The sequence below is a fragment of the Triticum dicoccoides genome, chromosome 1A (genome assembly GCF_002162155.2).
Source record: "Triticum dicoccoides isolate Atlit2015 ecotype Zavitan chromosome 1A, WEW_v2.0, whole genome shotgun sequence".
NCBI lineage: Eukaryota > Viridiplantae > Streptophyta > Magnoliopsida > Poales > Poaceae > Triticum > Triticum dicoccoides.
This window is the reverse complement of record NC_041380.1, coordinates 195153002-195168729: the sequence shown is the minus strand read 5'-3', so window position 1 is coordinate 195168729 and position 15728 is coordinate 195153002. Positions and strand designations below refer to the sequence as shown.

General features: G+C 42.3%; 1 protein-coding gene across 2 annotated transcripts; it reads right to left on the bottom strand.

The window, feature by feature from the left end:
- Window positions 1–1511: 1511 nt before the first annotated feature.
- On the bottom strand, window positions 1512–9201 carry LOC119266552 (putative zinc transporter At3g08650). Of its 2 annotated transcripts, XM_037547788.1 has the most exons (7): window positions 8948–9201; window positions 8159–8727; window positions 6261–6545; window positions 3793–4012; window positions 2728–2777; window positions 2541–2638; window positions 1512–2457 (listed from the first exon to the last, which is right to left on the bottom strand). In XM_037547788.1, exons 2-7 carry the CDS (start codon window positions 8564–8566, stop codon window positions 1644–1646), a joined length of 1875 nt encoding a protein of 624 aa, XP_037403685.1. In that variant the 5' UTR covers window positions 8567–8727; window positions 8948–9201; the 3' UTR covers window positions 1512–1643. The 2 variants fall into 2 exon arrangements, with proteins under 2 accessions (XP_037403685.1, XP_037403692.1); XM_037547795.1 differs by lacking the exon at window positions 3793–4012 and having other exon boundaries at window positions 2728–2856; window positions 8948–9198.
- Window positions 9202–15728: the final 6527 nt, after the last annotated feature.

Here is a 15728-nt window from a genome sequence, read left to right as displayed (position 1 = left end):
AAGAAAACGTAAAAAAATATAATCACCGTAAAAATATTTTGTGTTACATTAAATTATAGATGTAAAAACATATTGTAAAGTGTACATAAAATGCAATTTTCTGGTCTTATGACCTTTTTTGTCAAATTTTACGCAATGAATTAATATAAATGTAACTATTTGTATTTCAAATGCAAATTTATTATGAAATGATCGTAAGATTACTTCGGTGAGGAATAACTTATTTTGCACCCTGGGTGATGAATAGACTTTCTGAAGAAAATACAACTTGCCACCCGATGATAATTACCTCACATGTCTCATATACTATAATATAGTAGTATATATATTACTTTATCTTTACATATATTTATATACTACATCTAAGATATTTCAAAGTAAGTTACAAAATAAAATTATGTATAAGCCCATATTTTTTGTTATATTTATGAAATATGTACATATTTGTACATAAAAAAGAGTATGTTCAAAATATGGTGCATACCACCTAAACGTTATTATATACTACATATTACACATACATACTCTTAATTTTGATAGATAGTATATACTACCTCCGTGCCAAAATAGATGACTCAAATTTGTACTAAAGTTAGTACAAAATTAAGTCATCTATTTTGAAACGAAGGGAGTACAACATAAAAAACACGAGTGGTGGTAACTACCACTGGTGGTAAGAAATATTTGTCCTATTCTGCTAACATTAGTATAATAGTTATTTTACACACACTTTTGAACTACATGTTCAATGCAAGTGCACGACATTGTTGAAGTAAGAGTACTACAGTATTAAGACGAGTGAACTTCTCGTCATAGAAAACTGCACATGCCTTTTTTCCGGGTACTGTTTTCAATCCAGTTTTTAAACCGTTTATCGGACCAAGACGTGTGATACGCTGTTGGAAAGCTATGAAATAGGTAAAACTACCCCATGTTAAAAACTTTTCAAGATTTGTCATAGTTTAAGAGCAGTTTTAAAAATTGTACAGTGCACGACAAGTGGCAGCGAGCACATTTTCATGATTTTTTCTAAACCGCTCGTCGGATTGAAGCAAATGATACGCGCCGTTGAAAAGATATCGCCGTTGGAAAGAACATACGCTCACTGCCACTCATCATGCGCCACACAATTTTCAAAGTTGATCTTAAACAGTGATGAATCTCGAAAAGTTTCTGACTGCTTGCAAAGCTATTATAAAATGACATTCATGAGCTTTCTTGAATGTCATTCCGTGATGAAACTTCATGAATGTTCAACGACAAAACTTTGCAAGCACTCAAAATATTTGACAAGTTTGAAAAAAAAAACATGTTTTTATTACTATTGTTCATAAGAGGACTTTCGAATCAGCTCTCTCTCTCGTATGCTTTCTTCTCCCCGAAGCTCTCACCTGTTCTGCTCGTGCTCAGCCATCATACTGAGGCCAAGGGATATTACACCTAAATGAACATTCACCAAAGTAGCAGGCGGTCTTTTCTTTTGTGTTGTGGTGGCACAATTTGCAAGATTATTCCAGGCAAAATCACTGTCTAATGTTCGTTTCCCTTTCATCACTTTGTTCATACAAGGAAAGGATATCCCTCTTATAATTTCAGTATTATAGTTACATTGATGTTACATGTGACTATCTGACAGGAACACATCATGTGACCGCTTCTGGAGCTGAATTGCAGTAAGGGGTGTGCAAGCAGATGAATCTGGTGGACATCAAGCACACCCAAGCAAAACCAAAACCTATCAGGAGCCCGCAGACGCTGTTCCTCGCGTCCAGCCGCAGCGAGCATCTGAAGACACGGCCAAAGCTCGGGATCAAAGCCCCGCATGCAATCACCATCCAATAGTCCAGTCCATCATAGCCAATCTTCGCAAGGATTGCACCAATGGCCGCGCTTGGTCCCGCAAACCCGGTCAGAGCTGCAGCTGCCAAGGCTCCTCGCCAGCTATCAGTGGCACCATATACACAACTAGCAACAGCAGCACCCCGTGGTAGGCCGTGAAGAGAGACTGGAAGAACCATGTAGCGGCCTAGACCAGATGCCTTGCGTGCCGCCACACCAAGTGCAAGCCCTTCGGCGTAGGCGTGAAGGAAGACGCAACCGCAAGCAAGGAGCGATTGCTGTGTGAGGACACTAAGAGAGAGCCCGCTGGAAGATGTAATGACATTGACGGATGATTTCTTGTGTTTAGCAACCATAAGGATGCTTGCTTCCACGAGATGGTAGAAGACGGAACCTCCTAGCAGGAGGAACAAGGTGGTGAAGAGACCCATCTTTAAGGACATCACAAGTTGCAATGGCCTCCATGAAGCAAGACGGAAGGCAATGCCAGATGCTACACCAGTAAGAAGAGGGTGTGGCATGTTGAAGGCAAGCGAGAACGCGACAAGTATAATTCCTCCAAAAAGTGGACCAAGACCAAATACAAGTGATACCAAAAAGCCTGATGTATCTTCCAAGCTAGATCAGAACAAATCAACAGCATCAGTTGAAAGTTGTACTAGTCCAAGTAAGATCCTTAAATAATATAAGAGGCAACTTACCCGTGGCCATCCGTGAATCCCTGAAGCACGGTACTTAATGTTTCCATAAAAGCAACAGCAAGTGTTCCAGCAGAGGCTACTTGAGATGGAGTCGCTTCCTGCATGTAACACAGAAATACTCAGAGATCCTTCCGGAGCAAAACAACAACTTCAGTTAACAATTTCTTGATGACGAAAGGGTAGTCACCTTAAAAGCATCAGGAAGAACCTCTGCAATAACAATCCATATCATGCACCCTGCAGCAAAACCAGTACAGAAAGGAAGCACCTTCTGAAATGCATCGGCACAAAGGAATGCAGGCACAGCAACAATTGGCTATATTTACCAAGGAAAATGAAACAGGGTCATCAGAGTGTAAAGAAAAGAATGTAACTCAAAAGTGGAGATCAACTTTGAAAGCTGTTGCAGCTAAGCATATGAGCATTTCATTCACAAAGTAATACTAAGAAAAAGTTGCACGTGTAAACAGCAGTGGCTGTCCTTTTTAAGAGAAGAAAATAGTACAGAATTTATTTGTACAATGCCAATAAATAAATAGTGATTGTCATACGATTTAGTATTTAAGATCCTTTGTGATGCCATTTCTCTAATTGCGCTTCTTTGAGATGTTTGATGAGCTCGTTTCCACACAAGTCCATTATAAATGTGACTCCTCTCCAAGATGTGAAATGTTATTGTTGATTTGTCAATTAGGTTAGGGAGGAGTTTGGAGAAACTTTTTGAGTCACAGACGGTTACTAAACTAGTATGTGAAGCACTTAGCCTTATTGGACTACAAAAAATGGCAACAAAAATAGTAAATTACAAAGAAGTATGACATGACAAAGAAAGCACTCCTGCTGCGAATACAAATATAGTACTAGTACTCACCAGTGAATCTACCACTGTGATTCATTATGATATTTCAACAATTCAGAGTCTGAGGTCATTAAAATTTAAAATTTCACAGGAAAAATATAATCATTTTATGATTCATGAGAGTGTGCAAAGCTATGGTGCATGTCAACTGTACTTACGAGTTAGGACCTTAAGTCTTTCACCACTTTCTAGCACACATACATAAACCAACATACTGTTTTGCACAAGCAAACAAATAAGCAACACACATGGACACAAAAACAAACATACAAAGAAAAACGATACTAGTTAATTTCACAAATGGATTCTCTTGTTCCAGCTCAAAAATATTTTAAATGAGGGTTTTTAATGTGGGTAGGCGATTTGGCTCGGGAGTACAGATGAACTTCGTACCTGGACCTTCAAGTTTGAGTGTGGGGTGTGTGCCGAAATTAATATCGTGTAAGATAAGGTGGAGTGGAAAATGAGGTATTGCATTCAGCTTATCGCGATGGGGTATGTCTAGCCCGCCAGCCAACAGAAGCGCTGGGTTGTAAATGTTGCCTGCAACAGTGCTTGCGGCTTTCTTGACGTCCCAACTTATGTACTGCTGGTGCACGAAAATGAGTCCTGCCTGGACAGTGGTACAGAATTTTTTGGTAAGGCCCAAGAGTTGATGAACGTGGTTGCATGGGCCAAACTAGAGAAGAACACATGGTTAAGCATCATGTAGGGTAAGGTGGTCGAGAACTGTGTAAACAGAGCCAGTCATCTTCAACCTTGGGCTGGGGCCATTTTTTGGTACTAGGTGACCTGACAAATGGTTCGGGTTTGGTCAGGTCGACCTCAACCAGACACATGCCCGAACCCACTATCGGGTTCATCCCAAACCCACAACCCTACCCATGGGTCTAAGTTTAGACCCATGCCCAAACCCATCAGGTAATTTGACCCAATTGGGCACCATCAGGTGAGCATTGAAGAATAATTATCATACTTCACATTTATCTCTGACCAACATTCCATAGAATAAGGATATTTTTTGTATGTTAAAATTGTTCCTTGCAACACCGCCTACAGGGCTTGCCCATCCCTATCTCGTTAGCTACTCGAGGTTGTTACTTGCTTTACATGAATTGGATGCACCAGGGTCTTGGTGCCATGCAACTGGCACATCTCCTATGGACCGATGACTGAGCAATTTTTGGCCCATGAAACTTGATTTGTGTGGATGAAGAGAAGAGCAAAGGACTAGAGATGCATACACGTTGTGTTAGTCTTGAACTTTTGGCCTACTTGCTGTACTTCTTTTTTGCATCGTACTTGATGTACATTGTTGGCTTGCGTTTAAATAATTGTACAGATTTACTACCCATTATAGAGTATACAGTGTATATTTTTTCTAAAAATACGTCTTATATAAAATGAAATATTTATAATCAGTAAGAATAGTTAATCAGGTTACCCATAGGTATGAAGTTATGCACATACCTACCCACGACTAATCGGGTTACTACTGGGTGAAGTCGACGACCCATACACTACCCATTCGGGTCGGATGCACCCATGGGCGCCTGAACCCATGAGCATGATTGCCAGCTTGATGCGGGTGTGCAGCTACCATGGAGTTTCCCCTAGGTCTAGCCAACAGGTATGTGCCTTGATGTGTATGGTGCCTGGATTATGTTTAGGATGTAATCTTTTTGACTCATCATGTGTTAGCAGCCTGCCAATATTTGGCGATGTGACGTAGAGAGATTGGACGGTTCTCCGGTTCGTGATGATGCCGACAGCCTACAGGGTTGCCATGCACCTTCCCCGACACTTGCCTTGGCCCTTGTGGGCAGGCAGGATCTGCGAGGAAGTTGCAGAAGGTGAAGGTTGGGTGGACCATGAAGAACTTGAGGACCTTGACGGGATACAGAAAGGTGTGGAGGAACATAGATTGGCAATGATTCATCAACGGGAGACAGCGAGCCGGCGGTACCTGCAGAAACGACAGGGAAAATGGACCCTCAAGCCTCCAGGTGGAAAAAGAAGTATGTTCCAAATGCTTCAGTCGATGAATTGTTCACCTATTTGTACAGATTTCTGAAATGTACCATTCCATACAAGGGGAAGACAAATTAGGCCGCAATCTGAAACCACTTGAGTTTAGATGAGTTCTCACATACTGAAGTACAGAACAAAACTGCAGTTTTTAACTTCAGGGATTTTGTGAACCATGCGCCAAAAAATTAAGTGGGTACCAATTGTGGCATAATGTAAGTCAAGTGCAGTAGTGTCATGTCAGTTGATGAGTCCAACTTGCTCTTGCAGAGTGGGGAGGCACCCTAAAGACCACACAGCTTGTCCTAACAAGGTGTATATGATTAGAACGCTGAAGGAAGAAGACACCATGGACTCGGTATAGCCAGATTCAGGGGAGGAAGAAGGTGTTAGCTGGGAGGCTGGTTGGGTCTTTTAATTACTAGGGAACCTGCTGGCATTCACGGCAAACCACCACGTCGGTCCAGGTATGAGTACTACGCGGTGAATGAGCATCAAGCTGCTGTCTGTACTGACACAGAAGAAATGGAGCAGCCCGTATTAATGTCTGGCACATGAGGCCTACCACTGTTCAATTTTTTTGTAAAAAGGACGAATATGCACTGGAATGCAGCTACGGTTAACAATCTCAATAAGAATGAAGGGTCCAGATTCCAGACTCATCTGGACCTGGGAGCCAAACCGATTATCCGATTCAGTATTATTTTTCTAGTTAAGAAATAAGGAATTAATATAGCTAAAAATTGATGAATGTTCCATGACTGAATGAGGATGATGCGTGTATCAAATAATACTTTCATATTTCCACTCGATGACAGCAAAAGAAAACGCACCTGTGGTAAAGATGTTATGATACTCCATAACATTGCTTTTTGTGGGGAGACACCCCTAGATGATAGTACCATGCTTACAGCCAGGCCTTCAGGTATGTTGTGCACTGCTATAGCTATAGTAACTAAAAGACCTTGAGATAATCCTTTTGACCCAACAAAGGAAACACCAACACCAGAACCCTCGCCAAAAGAATGGAGTGTCATTATTCCAACAACAAGAATAACTTTACTTGCATCTGCACCTTTTATATCCAACATACTTACTTCTCCATGTTGCTCAAGAATCTGTGATCAACGAAATGGAAGATACTGTATCATCTAAAGGAAAATATAACCAAAATGAATGGAGCAAAATATATTCGCTAATGCTGAAAACACAGCTAGCATCCTGAGCTGATATGATGCTAAATGCGGTTAACAAGTTTATTCTAGTGGCAATTCAGAACGTTGAACTGGCACAGCAATATGCACATCAGCAATGCATTGACATTTAAGGTTTCAGCTCAGGTAACCAGAATAATCTTATCAGCAGTCTAATTCTTTTAAAGCAAGATAAGCCTACACGAGGGTAGTTACTATTGTAGACACATAACGAGTACCATGTTCACATTAACCTACTTAGGCATGAAAATGGCAGCACTGCCAATAGACCCGCCAAGCCAAGCCCGCCAGCAAAATAATCACGAAGTGGCTCTTTGTGGGCAACTCCTAAGTTAAGTGGGCACTTGCGGTTGCGGTGGAGCTACATGAGGCACAATGTTAGCTGGTAAGCCCGCATATGAGCACTCAACATTAGCTGCAGTACAACCAAACATACACTAACAAACCCTTTGAAAAAAAATATTCGCCATCACTTTCTGTCAAAAAAACACACTAACAGTACCAAGTTGTAGAGTGTAGACTTGTACTCCCTCTGTCTCATAATATAAGAACGTTTTTAACACTAGTATAGCATAAAAACGCTCTTATATTATGGGACAGAGGGAGTAGTTACATAGAGTATATATAGCTAGCTCTCTCTTTACGGTTTTGCATATACGTGTCCATCCTTTCCTGCTACAGTGGCCATTCCTTTCCTGCCACGTTAGCTGTATGCAGCATACCACTTCCCAGCGGTACAGGGCCCATCAAGGGCATGCACTCGGCATAGAGGCTGATGCTCAACGTTGACGAAACAGATCTGTACAAGGTCATGCCGACGGATGTTCATCAGCTGGTTCAAGGAAAATATGGTCTCATTCTACACCCGTTCGAGGCGAGTGAGCATCACCAAAAAAGTTTGCTCTGCCAGGAGGTATTACCGTTCGCGAACTGTGTGGCCAAAACCTGGGAATGACCAGCATTGAGCATCCCTCGACAGAAACATCAGACGAGACACGCGTAGGAAGCTGCATGCTGCTGACCACTTTAAGTGGGTTTGTCCACCAAACTGGAATAAATGCTGTGAATACCAACCGCATCTAAGCAGCTCGCACAATGCCCACATAAACAAATTTCAGCCAGAGCAGACTAATGTGTTCTGCCTGCTGGACGTGGCACTTCATCATGAAACCTAATGATTTTGTTTAATTCTTTCACTGAAACATCCCGCTGACTTGACTAGTGCACTTCCTTCAACTGCCTGCGCTTCAGACTTAACCCTGGCAGCTACAAAAATTGTGGATCCAAGACTATGTAAGTAGGCTCATACTGCTAAACCATCAGCATGCTGACAGATACTTGGACAGAAGAAAGCCATCTCGGAGTAAACTAAAGTTTTTTCTTGAGCTAGAGCATACATCGTAGGTGCCTTAACTAGTTCTTTCGACTATAATAGTTGTTTATATCTGGCAATAAATTAGTCGATGTAAATGATCAATGATATCGCTAAACGACAAAGAGTATGAAGCAAGATTTACCTTCTTGCAAAGCCAAATAAAGATCCCTCCACTCAAAATCCCAAAAACAACCCAACTCCCACTGCCATACATCTGCCCTTCCTGCACAAGATCAAAACTTGCTGCCAACATCACCCCAGCTGCCAACCCATTGCAAAGGCCCGCCCATTGGGCCTCTAGCTCCAGGAAAAAGAAGGGAACTGCTCCCAGCCCTGTTGCTGCAGCCATCGCAAGCGTGGACCATGCAACAACATACACCGACACCCTTCCACTTTGGGACACATCATGTCTACCAGCATCCTCTAGCTTCAGATCTGGTGCCTCCTGTGTTACACGCACATGACCAACCTCGGTCTGGGCAACCGCCGAAACTTCCCCAATGAGTAGGAAGAGCAGGCAGACTAAAACCACTCCGACTTTTCTATCCATGGTTACTTGTGCTTCAGATATTCAGCAAGCTCATAAGCCCCGGACAGAATCAGGGCATTGGCCATAATAACAAATTCCTCCAGTAGTTACCTCAACACCCGTTTCAGTCTTGCAACAAATTATTCATGATTCCTAAATGCAACTGCAAGAAAGCTCCAATCCTGCAAGTCGACATTTGACACGGTTAGATACAACAAACAGTTCACGGATTGAAGAAAAGCTTTCCCCCGTGAGCGACAAGCTAAGGACGCCAAGATTCGGGTCAGGCACATCCATGACGACGCCCACTCCACAACAAGCCGGTCCAGCAAGTTAATCCAAGGAAAGATCCAAGCTTTACGCAAGAAACCAATGCCAGGGCGTGGAGCATAAGTCAATTACCTCGATTCGTGGGTGGATGCGCTTCCAAAGAACCTCCCAATTCGACCGAATGGAGGGGGCCAAATTGGGGTGTTCAATCGGTAGCGGCGAGCCGCCGGACCAGCAGGATCAGTGGAGCGTGGAATCGGTGGGATCTAATGGTGAAGAAACCCGAGAGCGGAGAGGGAAGAGAGGATATAGGGAGGGCTGGCAGCTTGCGGCGCACACGGGTCTAACTACGTGACGGTCGGTCGCCGCAGGGAGATGTGCGATGCGTTCGCAGTTGAGATGTGCTGCGACGGCACGTTTCATGCCACAGCTGTAGCGTACTGTCGTTCAGCGCGCCCTTTACTTTTTAAGAGAATTCCTTATTTAACACGGTGTTAAATTTTGTTTCCCTATTTGACACCGAAAAATATTTTCTTCCCTATATAACACTGTGTCTAAATTTTATGCCCTTTATAACACTCTCGTCTATTTTAAGCTTTGAAGGTGTTAATTGACATATGAAAAGACCTTTTTACCCCTATATTGTATATGATAAAAAAATTCATAGATACTAGTACGTGCTAATAATCTCCGGCCGACTTGGTTTGTTGTATGCGGCTAACTTTAGCGGACTAGCTGCATGTTTGCTGTCCAGCTGGTTCGGTTCATAGCTGCGTGAGCCAACTTGCTGTGTGGGCGCGTTTTGTGCAGTGGGGAGTGTGTGATAGAGGCGGGGTGTCCCGATCTTTCGATGAGATGGTAACTATCGATTTGGTGGAGACGACTTTGACGATCCGACTACAAACGTGCACGACGTTGCGCCTTAGCAATCGCTAAACCAATCTCCTGAGGTTATTGACCACGCCGGAGCACGATCAACCTGACCACGAAGGTCTATTCCTGCAAGCAATCGAAGAACGAGCAAGAATATGATAAAAACAATCTGAATATTGCGAATATATATGAAGTATTGATAAAGGTGGGGATCCGGAAGCGGTCTTGGTCTGGTCGTTGGACACAAACGAAGTACACGAAGTGCAATGGCTAACTTTTAACTAAACAAATCCCAAGGAAAAGCTACTAGATGGATCTACTTATATAGGAGCAAGGGGTGGCGGCCAAGGAGGTGGGAGGACGTCCCAAGGCAGCCTAAAACTAAATCTAGGTCGTACAAGGCCAATGGGCCCAAGTGAAGGTGATGTAACACCTTTGGACTTGTAGTTTGACTCGGATTCTGCTGCAGCATCAGATTGTTTCGTCCACAACTCAACGCTCCGGACGAATTTGAAGGTGATTCCAAATGGGTTGGAAAGTGCACGAAATCTAATTTCCAACAAAAAAAGAATCACCCAATTCGGAGTCCGTATGAAAAACTTGTGTGCGTTTTGAGTCAGGTATGTCTGTGCAGTCCGAATCTGAATCCAGAACGTGAGAGACTTGGACCCTATCTTCTCTTGGGCCAAAAGTGACGTGAGAGAACTTTTTGGACAGCAAATAAACATCTCTTTCTTCCTTATCTTCATATGTGGATTGTATAAATGTCCCATACACCTGCAATTAGACAAAACACAAAAGTGTGTGAAGTATTTTTGTTCTGGATAACATAAATAGATTATTGAATAGTTTGCACTAGAAATCACCTGACAAATATGCATATATGCAATATTTTTGGTCATATCCAAGGTAGTCATGTCCTCATCATCCTCCCCTTCTTGAAAATAAAGCCGTCCTCGGCGTTGCTTAATCTGAAATGTGGCTAACAAAAGAGACAAGGTGTACATGTTGTATATGTATATGTCATCCATTTTTACTTCCCTTGATTTTTGCATATATGACACATGAATAGATGAGTAACTTGCATAGTTCATAAAATCTAAAGCCAAAAAATTAGCACAAGAAGTAGAAGGCATGAAAATATTGCAACTCAGTTTGCACATATAAGTGAAGCTCTTATTCATCAATGTTCATCATTAAACCATCCCAACATTGGTGAATAAACCTTACTTGCATCAAATTTACATGCTACAACATGCTTAAATAAGCAAACATGCAATAAGTCATTCAACACAGAATCATCACCAAGATTAGAGGTCATATCAAAATGATTAAACATTGGTTCTTTTGCATCAATAGTTAATTCAATGGGTGCACTCAAAATTGTTGGTATTTCAGTTGTTTGATCACATGGCAAAATCAAATTATCAACGTAGTCCTCTAAAATAGGTGGTGTGATCAAAGTAGTGGGTAGCTCATCAGATGGTGCATTCAAATTGACAAGGCATTCATCATTCTCATGTAGAGATGGAAGATCAGTACCTTTGTCATTACCTCTTATGATCAACTCAGATGATGTAGCCACTCTCGGGGGCGATGTATCACATGGTGGAGGTGATGTAGTCCTGACAACAACGGATGTGGTTGTCATAATATGCCTAGTAGTTGAAGGAACAATCATATCAACTCTTGGAATGTGCACCGTGCGCTTGTTCTCCTCGTGGCCAACACGTCGTTTTATTTCCTGTTCAGCTTTGCAAGCAAGATGAAACAAATGGTCCATAGGATAACACTCTTCATGAATTAGTATCTCTTGAATATCACGGTTTAATCCTCCCCAAAATCTATCCATAAAATCATCTTCACTTTCTTCTAAAGAGGAATGCAACAAGGTAGTTTGTAAATCATCATAATATTTTGTTACAGTTTCACTACCTTGTTTTAAGTGTTGCAACTTCTTAATCATGTCACGAGTATAATAAGCAGGGACGAAAGTATGTCGCATGGCAAGTTTCAAATCATCCCAAGTAGTAGGTATATAATCAGGGTGTAACCGACAATATTCACTCCACCAAACCAAAGCATAACCAGTGAAAGAACCAACCGCAACCTTAACCTTTTTATGTTCATTGAAATTATGGGAAGCAAATATATTTTTTATGTCGAACTCCCATTCAATATATAAAGCAGGTTTAAAACGGCCATTAAATGGTGGTATAGATACATTAGCCTGATCATGTGCATTTGGATGTTTGTGCACCTCTCGTGACGGTTGTGGTATTTGCAAAGGTGGTGGCACGTCTCCCGCGATCGACAAAGCCCATGAATTGACTCTGGATCCTGTCATGATTAGTAGAACAAGAAACAAAACCCAAAAATAATGCTCCTATAACTACTAGGATGTGGTGGTAAAACGCTCACAGTAAAGCAAATATCAATGTCTTACAAGTTCTTACCATGCAGCAGGCGGTGATCGGCAACCAGCGGTGTCAAGTAACTCCGAATATTGAGTAAAGCGATTGCCAGGGGAGCGTACGTATACACGGTGTAGAAATATGTGGAGCTGGGTTGGCTATATATGGTAGCAAAAGATTAGCAATAATCAATTCAAAGATGCAATGTTGAATAAACGCTCAACGACGGTACTGTGCTGGTCCTAGGCTAGACCGGACTAGAGACGCGAGCCTAGAACACTAATGAGGTCACGTCGTAGCACAACCAGCATCAATGAAGGATACAAAGTAGCTCTGGACAGCAAGATATAAGTGAAGATCACAACGGCAGTAAAGATAATGATGTGAAACAATAGCCAAGTTGTTTTACTGAATAGTGCACAAAACAGATTCCAATCCGAATTCAGGTACGAGATTGATTCTAGATAGATCCAATTTTTTTCTTCTCTCTTTTTTTTCTCACGCTTTTTTTTCTTTCTCTCCTTTTTTTTCTCTGACTTTTTTTTTTCTCCTTTTTTTTCTCTCGTTTTTTTTCTCTCTTTTTTTCTCCCTCTTTCCAAAACAAACTAGATAAGATGCAGATTGGATCAAGTGAAGATGTGAATGATCTCAACTATGATTATGACAATGAACGGTGGGTAGCACGTGGTGGAAACTGATGGATGGATGGTGGACAGCGGAAGGGATAACGATGCAGCGGTGGCGTGACAAATGTGAACAGAACTCGAAACTCTAAACGACCTAGACACTAAGACCAGCAACTCGACACGACGATGCAACCGATAATTCAACTATGCAAGCAATGAAAAGAAAATTGCAAAGGCTCAGACTGGCTTGGACCAAGGATGAATAGATCTAACTCTTTTTTGTGGCTTTTTCTTGGACAATAGGTAAGAAAATAAATCTAATCTAGGAAAACTGGAAATTCTCACCGAGCAACTTGAAAACTGATACCACTTGATAGAGGCGGGGTGTCCCGATCTTTCAATGAGATGGTAACTATCGATTTGGTGGAGATGACTTTGACGATCCGACTACAAACGTGCACGACGTTGCGCCTTAGCAATCGCTAAACCAATCTCCTGAGGTTATTGACCATGCCGGAGCACGATCAACCTGACCACGAAGGTCTATTCCTGCAAGCAATCGAAGAACGAGCAAGAATATGATAAAAACAATCTGAATATTGCGAATATATATGAAGTATTGATAAAGGTGGGGATCCGGAAGCGGTCTTGGTCTGGTCGTTGGACACAAACGAAGTACACGAAGTGCAATGGCTAACTTTTAACTAAACAAATCCCAAGGAAAAGCTACTAGATGGATCTACTTATATAGGAGCAAGGGGTGGCGGCCAAGGAGGTGGGAGGACGTCCCAAGGCAGCCTAATACTAAATCTAGGTCGTACAAGGCCAATGGGCCCAAGTGGAGGTGATGTAACACCTTTGGACTTGTAGTTTGACTCGGATTCTGCTGCAGCATCAGATTGTTTCGTCCACAACTCAACGCTCCGGACGAATTTGAAGGTGATTCCAAATGGGTTGGAAAGTGCACGAAATCTAATTTCCAACAAAAAAAGAATCACCCAATTCGGAGTCCGTATGAAAAACTTGTGTGCGTTTTGAGTCAGGTATGTCTGTGCAGTCCGAATCTGAATCCAGAACGTGAGAGACTTGGACTCTATCTTCTCTTGGGCCAAAAGTGACGTGAGAGAACTTTTTGGACAGCAAATAAACATCTCTTTCTTCCTTATCTTCATATGTGGATTGTATAAATGTCCCATACACCTGCAATTAGACAAAACACAAAAGTGTGTGAAGTATTTTTGTTCTGGATAACATAAATAGATTATTGAATAGTTTGCACTAGAAATCACCTGACAAATATGCATATATGCAATATTTTTGGTCATATTCAAGGTAGTCATGTCCTCATCAGTGTGAGCGGCCGCCGTCCTTCTTCGTGACCCCGGACTCATGTGTACTTCGTTGGTTAATCAGCTAGAGATTATTTAATGCGTGTGCCTGGCATGGCATCGGCCAGTATCAATAAGCACGGACTAGATATTACTGTACAGTATACGTATCTATGGAGAGGAGAGCGGTTACATCGTACACAAGAGCTAACTTAAGCACTAATTGATTTTCTTTGGAAGTTGGCTCACGCAGTTAGGAACCGAACCAAGTGGACAGCACACATGCAGCTAGTTCGCTATACTTAGCCGCATACAACAAACCAAGCCGGCCGAACATTATTAGCACGTACTAGCATCTATGAATTTTTCTTATCACATACCACATCAGGGGTAAAAAGGTCTTTTCATGTGTTAATTAACACCTTTAAAGCTTAAAATGGACGAAAATGTTATAAAGGGCATAAAAATTAGACTTGATGTTATACAAGGAAAAAAATATTTTTCGATGTCAAATAGGGAAACAAAATTTAACAGTGTTAAATAAGAAATTCTCTCTTACTTTTTCATCCATGGATTACAAATCTCCACTGTCAAAGGAGTGTCGATAGTCCGATGCATACGCTTTAGTTTTGCCTCCCTCACACTAAAAACCAAATCTCACTAGTTTAACTCCCTGATTTAACGTATCACACGTAATTCACCTCCCCCTCTCTATATATATATCCAACTCATCCTTGTGTTGAACTTTTTCGTAGGGTTCCCCGCCTCCCTCCACCCCCACTCTCTTCCTCTGCTGTCGCCATCGTGGAACTCTGGGGTAGGGTGGCCGCTGACGGAGCTAAATCCAACAGATCTCAGAGTAGGAACCCGAGCTAGACGATCGGACATTACGGTAACAAGTACACAAAGTTTTTCCCAGGTTCGGGCTCACCAAAGAAAGAAAATCCTACATCATGCTTGTGTTTATTTATTTGGATTGAAGTACAGAGTACAGATGATCTACCCTACCATGTGATTATTGTCTGTCTAGATGTATTTGATCGACTAGCACAACCCCAGTTTATATAAGTTACCGGAGGCCTAGAATTACAAGAGTCCTAGTCGGCTACATCGGTGGAGAGGACTCCTCCACGGATGAGTCATTTTCTTGCACAGCAGGACTACTTGTAGATCGCCATGGGACACCCAAAGTGGCCCCGGATGGAACCGACCTAGGTGTCCTCGACCTCGTCCATGAGGCCGGGAGTCGACATGGTGAGAGGCCCCCTAGACGGGGCACCGTCGATATCCCCTGAACCGGTATTCAAGTCTGGTCGGACCTCGACTCATTTGAACTGCTCTTCATCTTTAATTGTCGGTCTTGAAACTAGTTCAACGAGAAGTTCCCCCAATCAGTGTATTCTTGCACCCAAGCTACGATGCTGGACTGCATATGAGGTTACTAAAACCACCTCGGTCTCTGAAAAATATTGGAGGAGTATGATCGAGCTGCACGTCGAAAAAGCCCCCCCCCCCCCAGCCAACCACTCGCAGCTGGCTTCCAAGCCGGACTACTTCTAAAGTGGTGCGCACCACCTCGGTCTTGAGTTGTCGATGAAGATGGACGGCCTCCATGGAAAAAATCCTGCTAAGCCAGTTTCTGCAAGCTGATTTTTCGCATAATTTTTTCGAT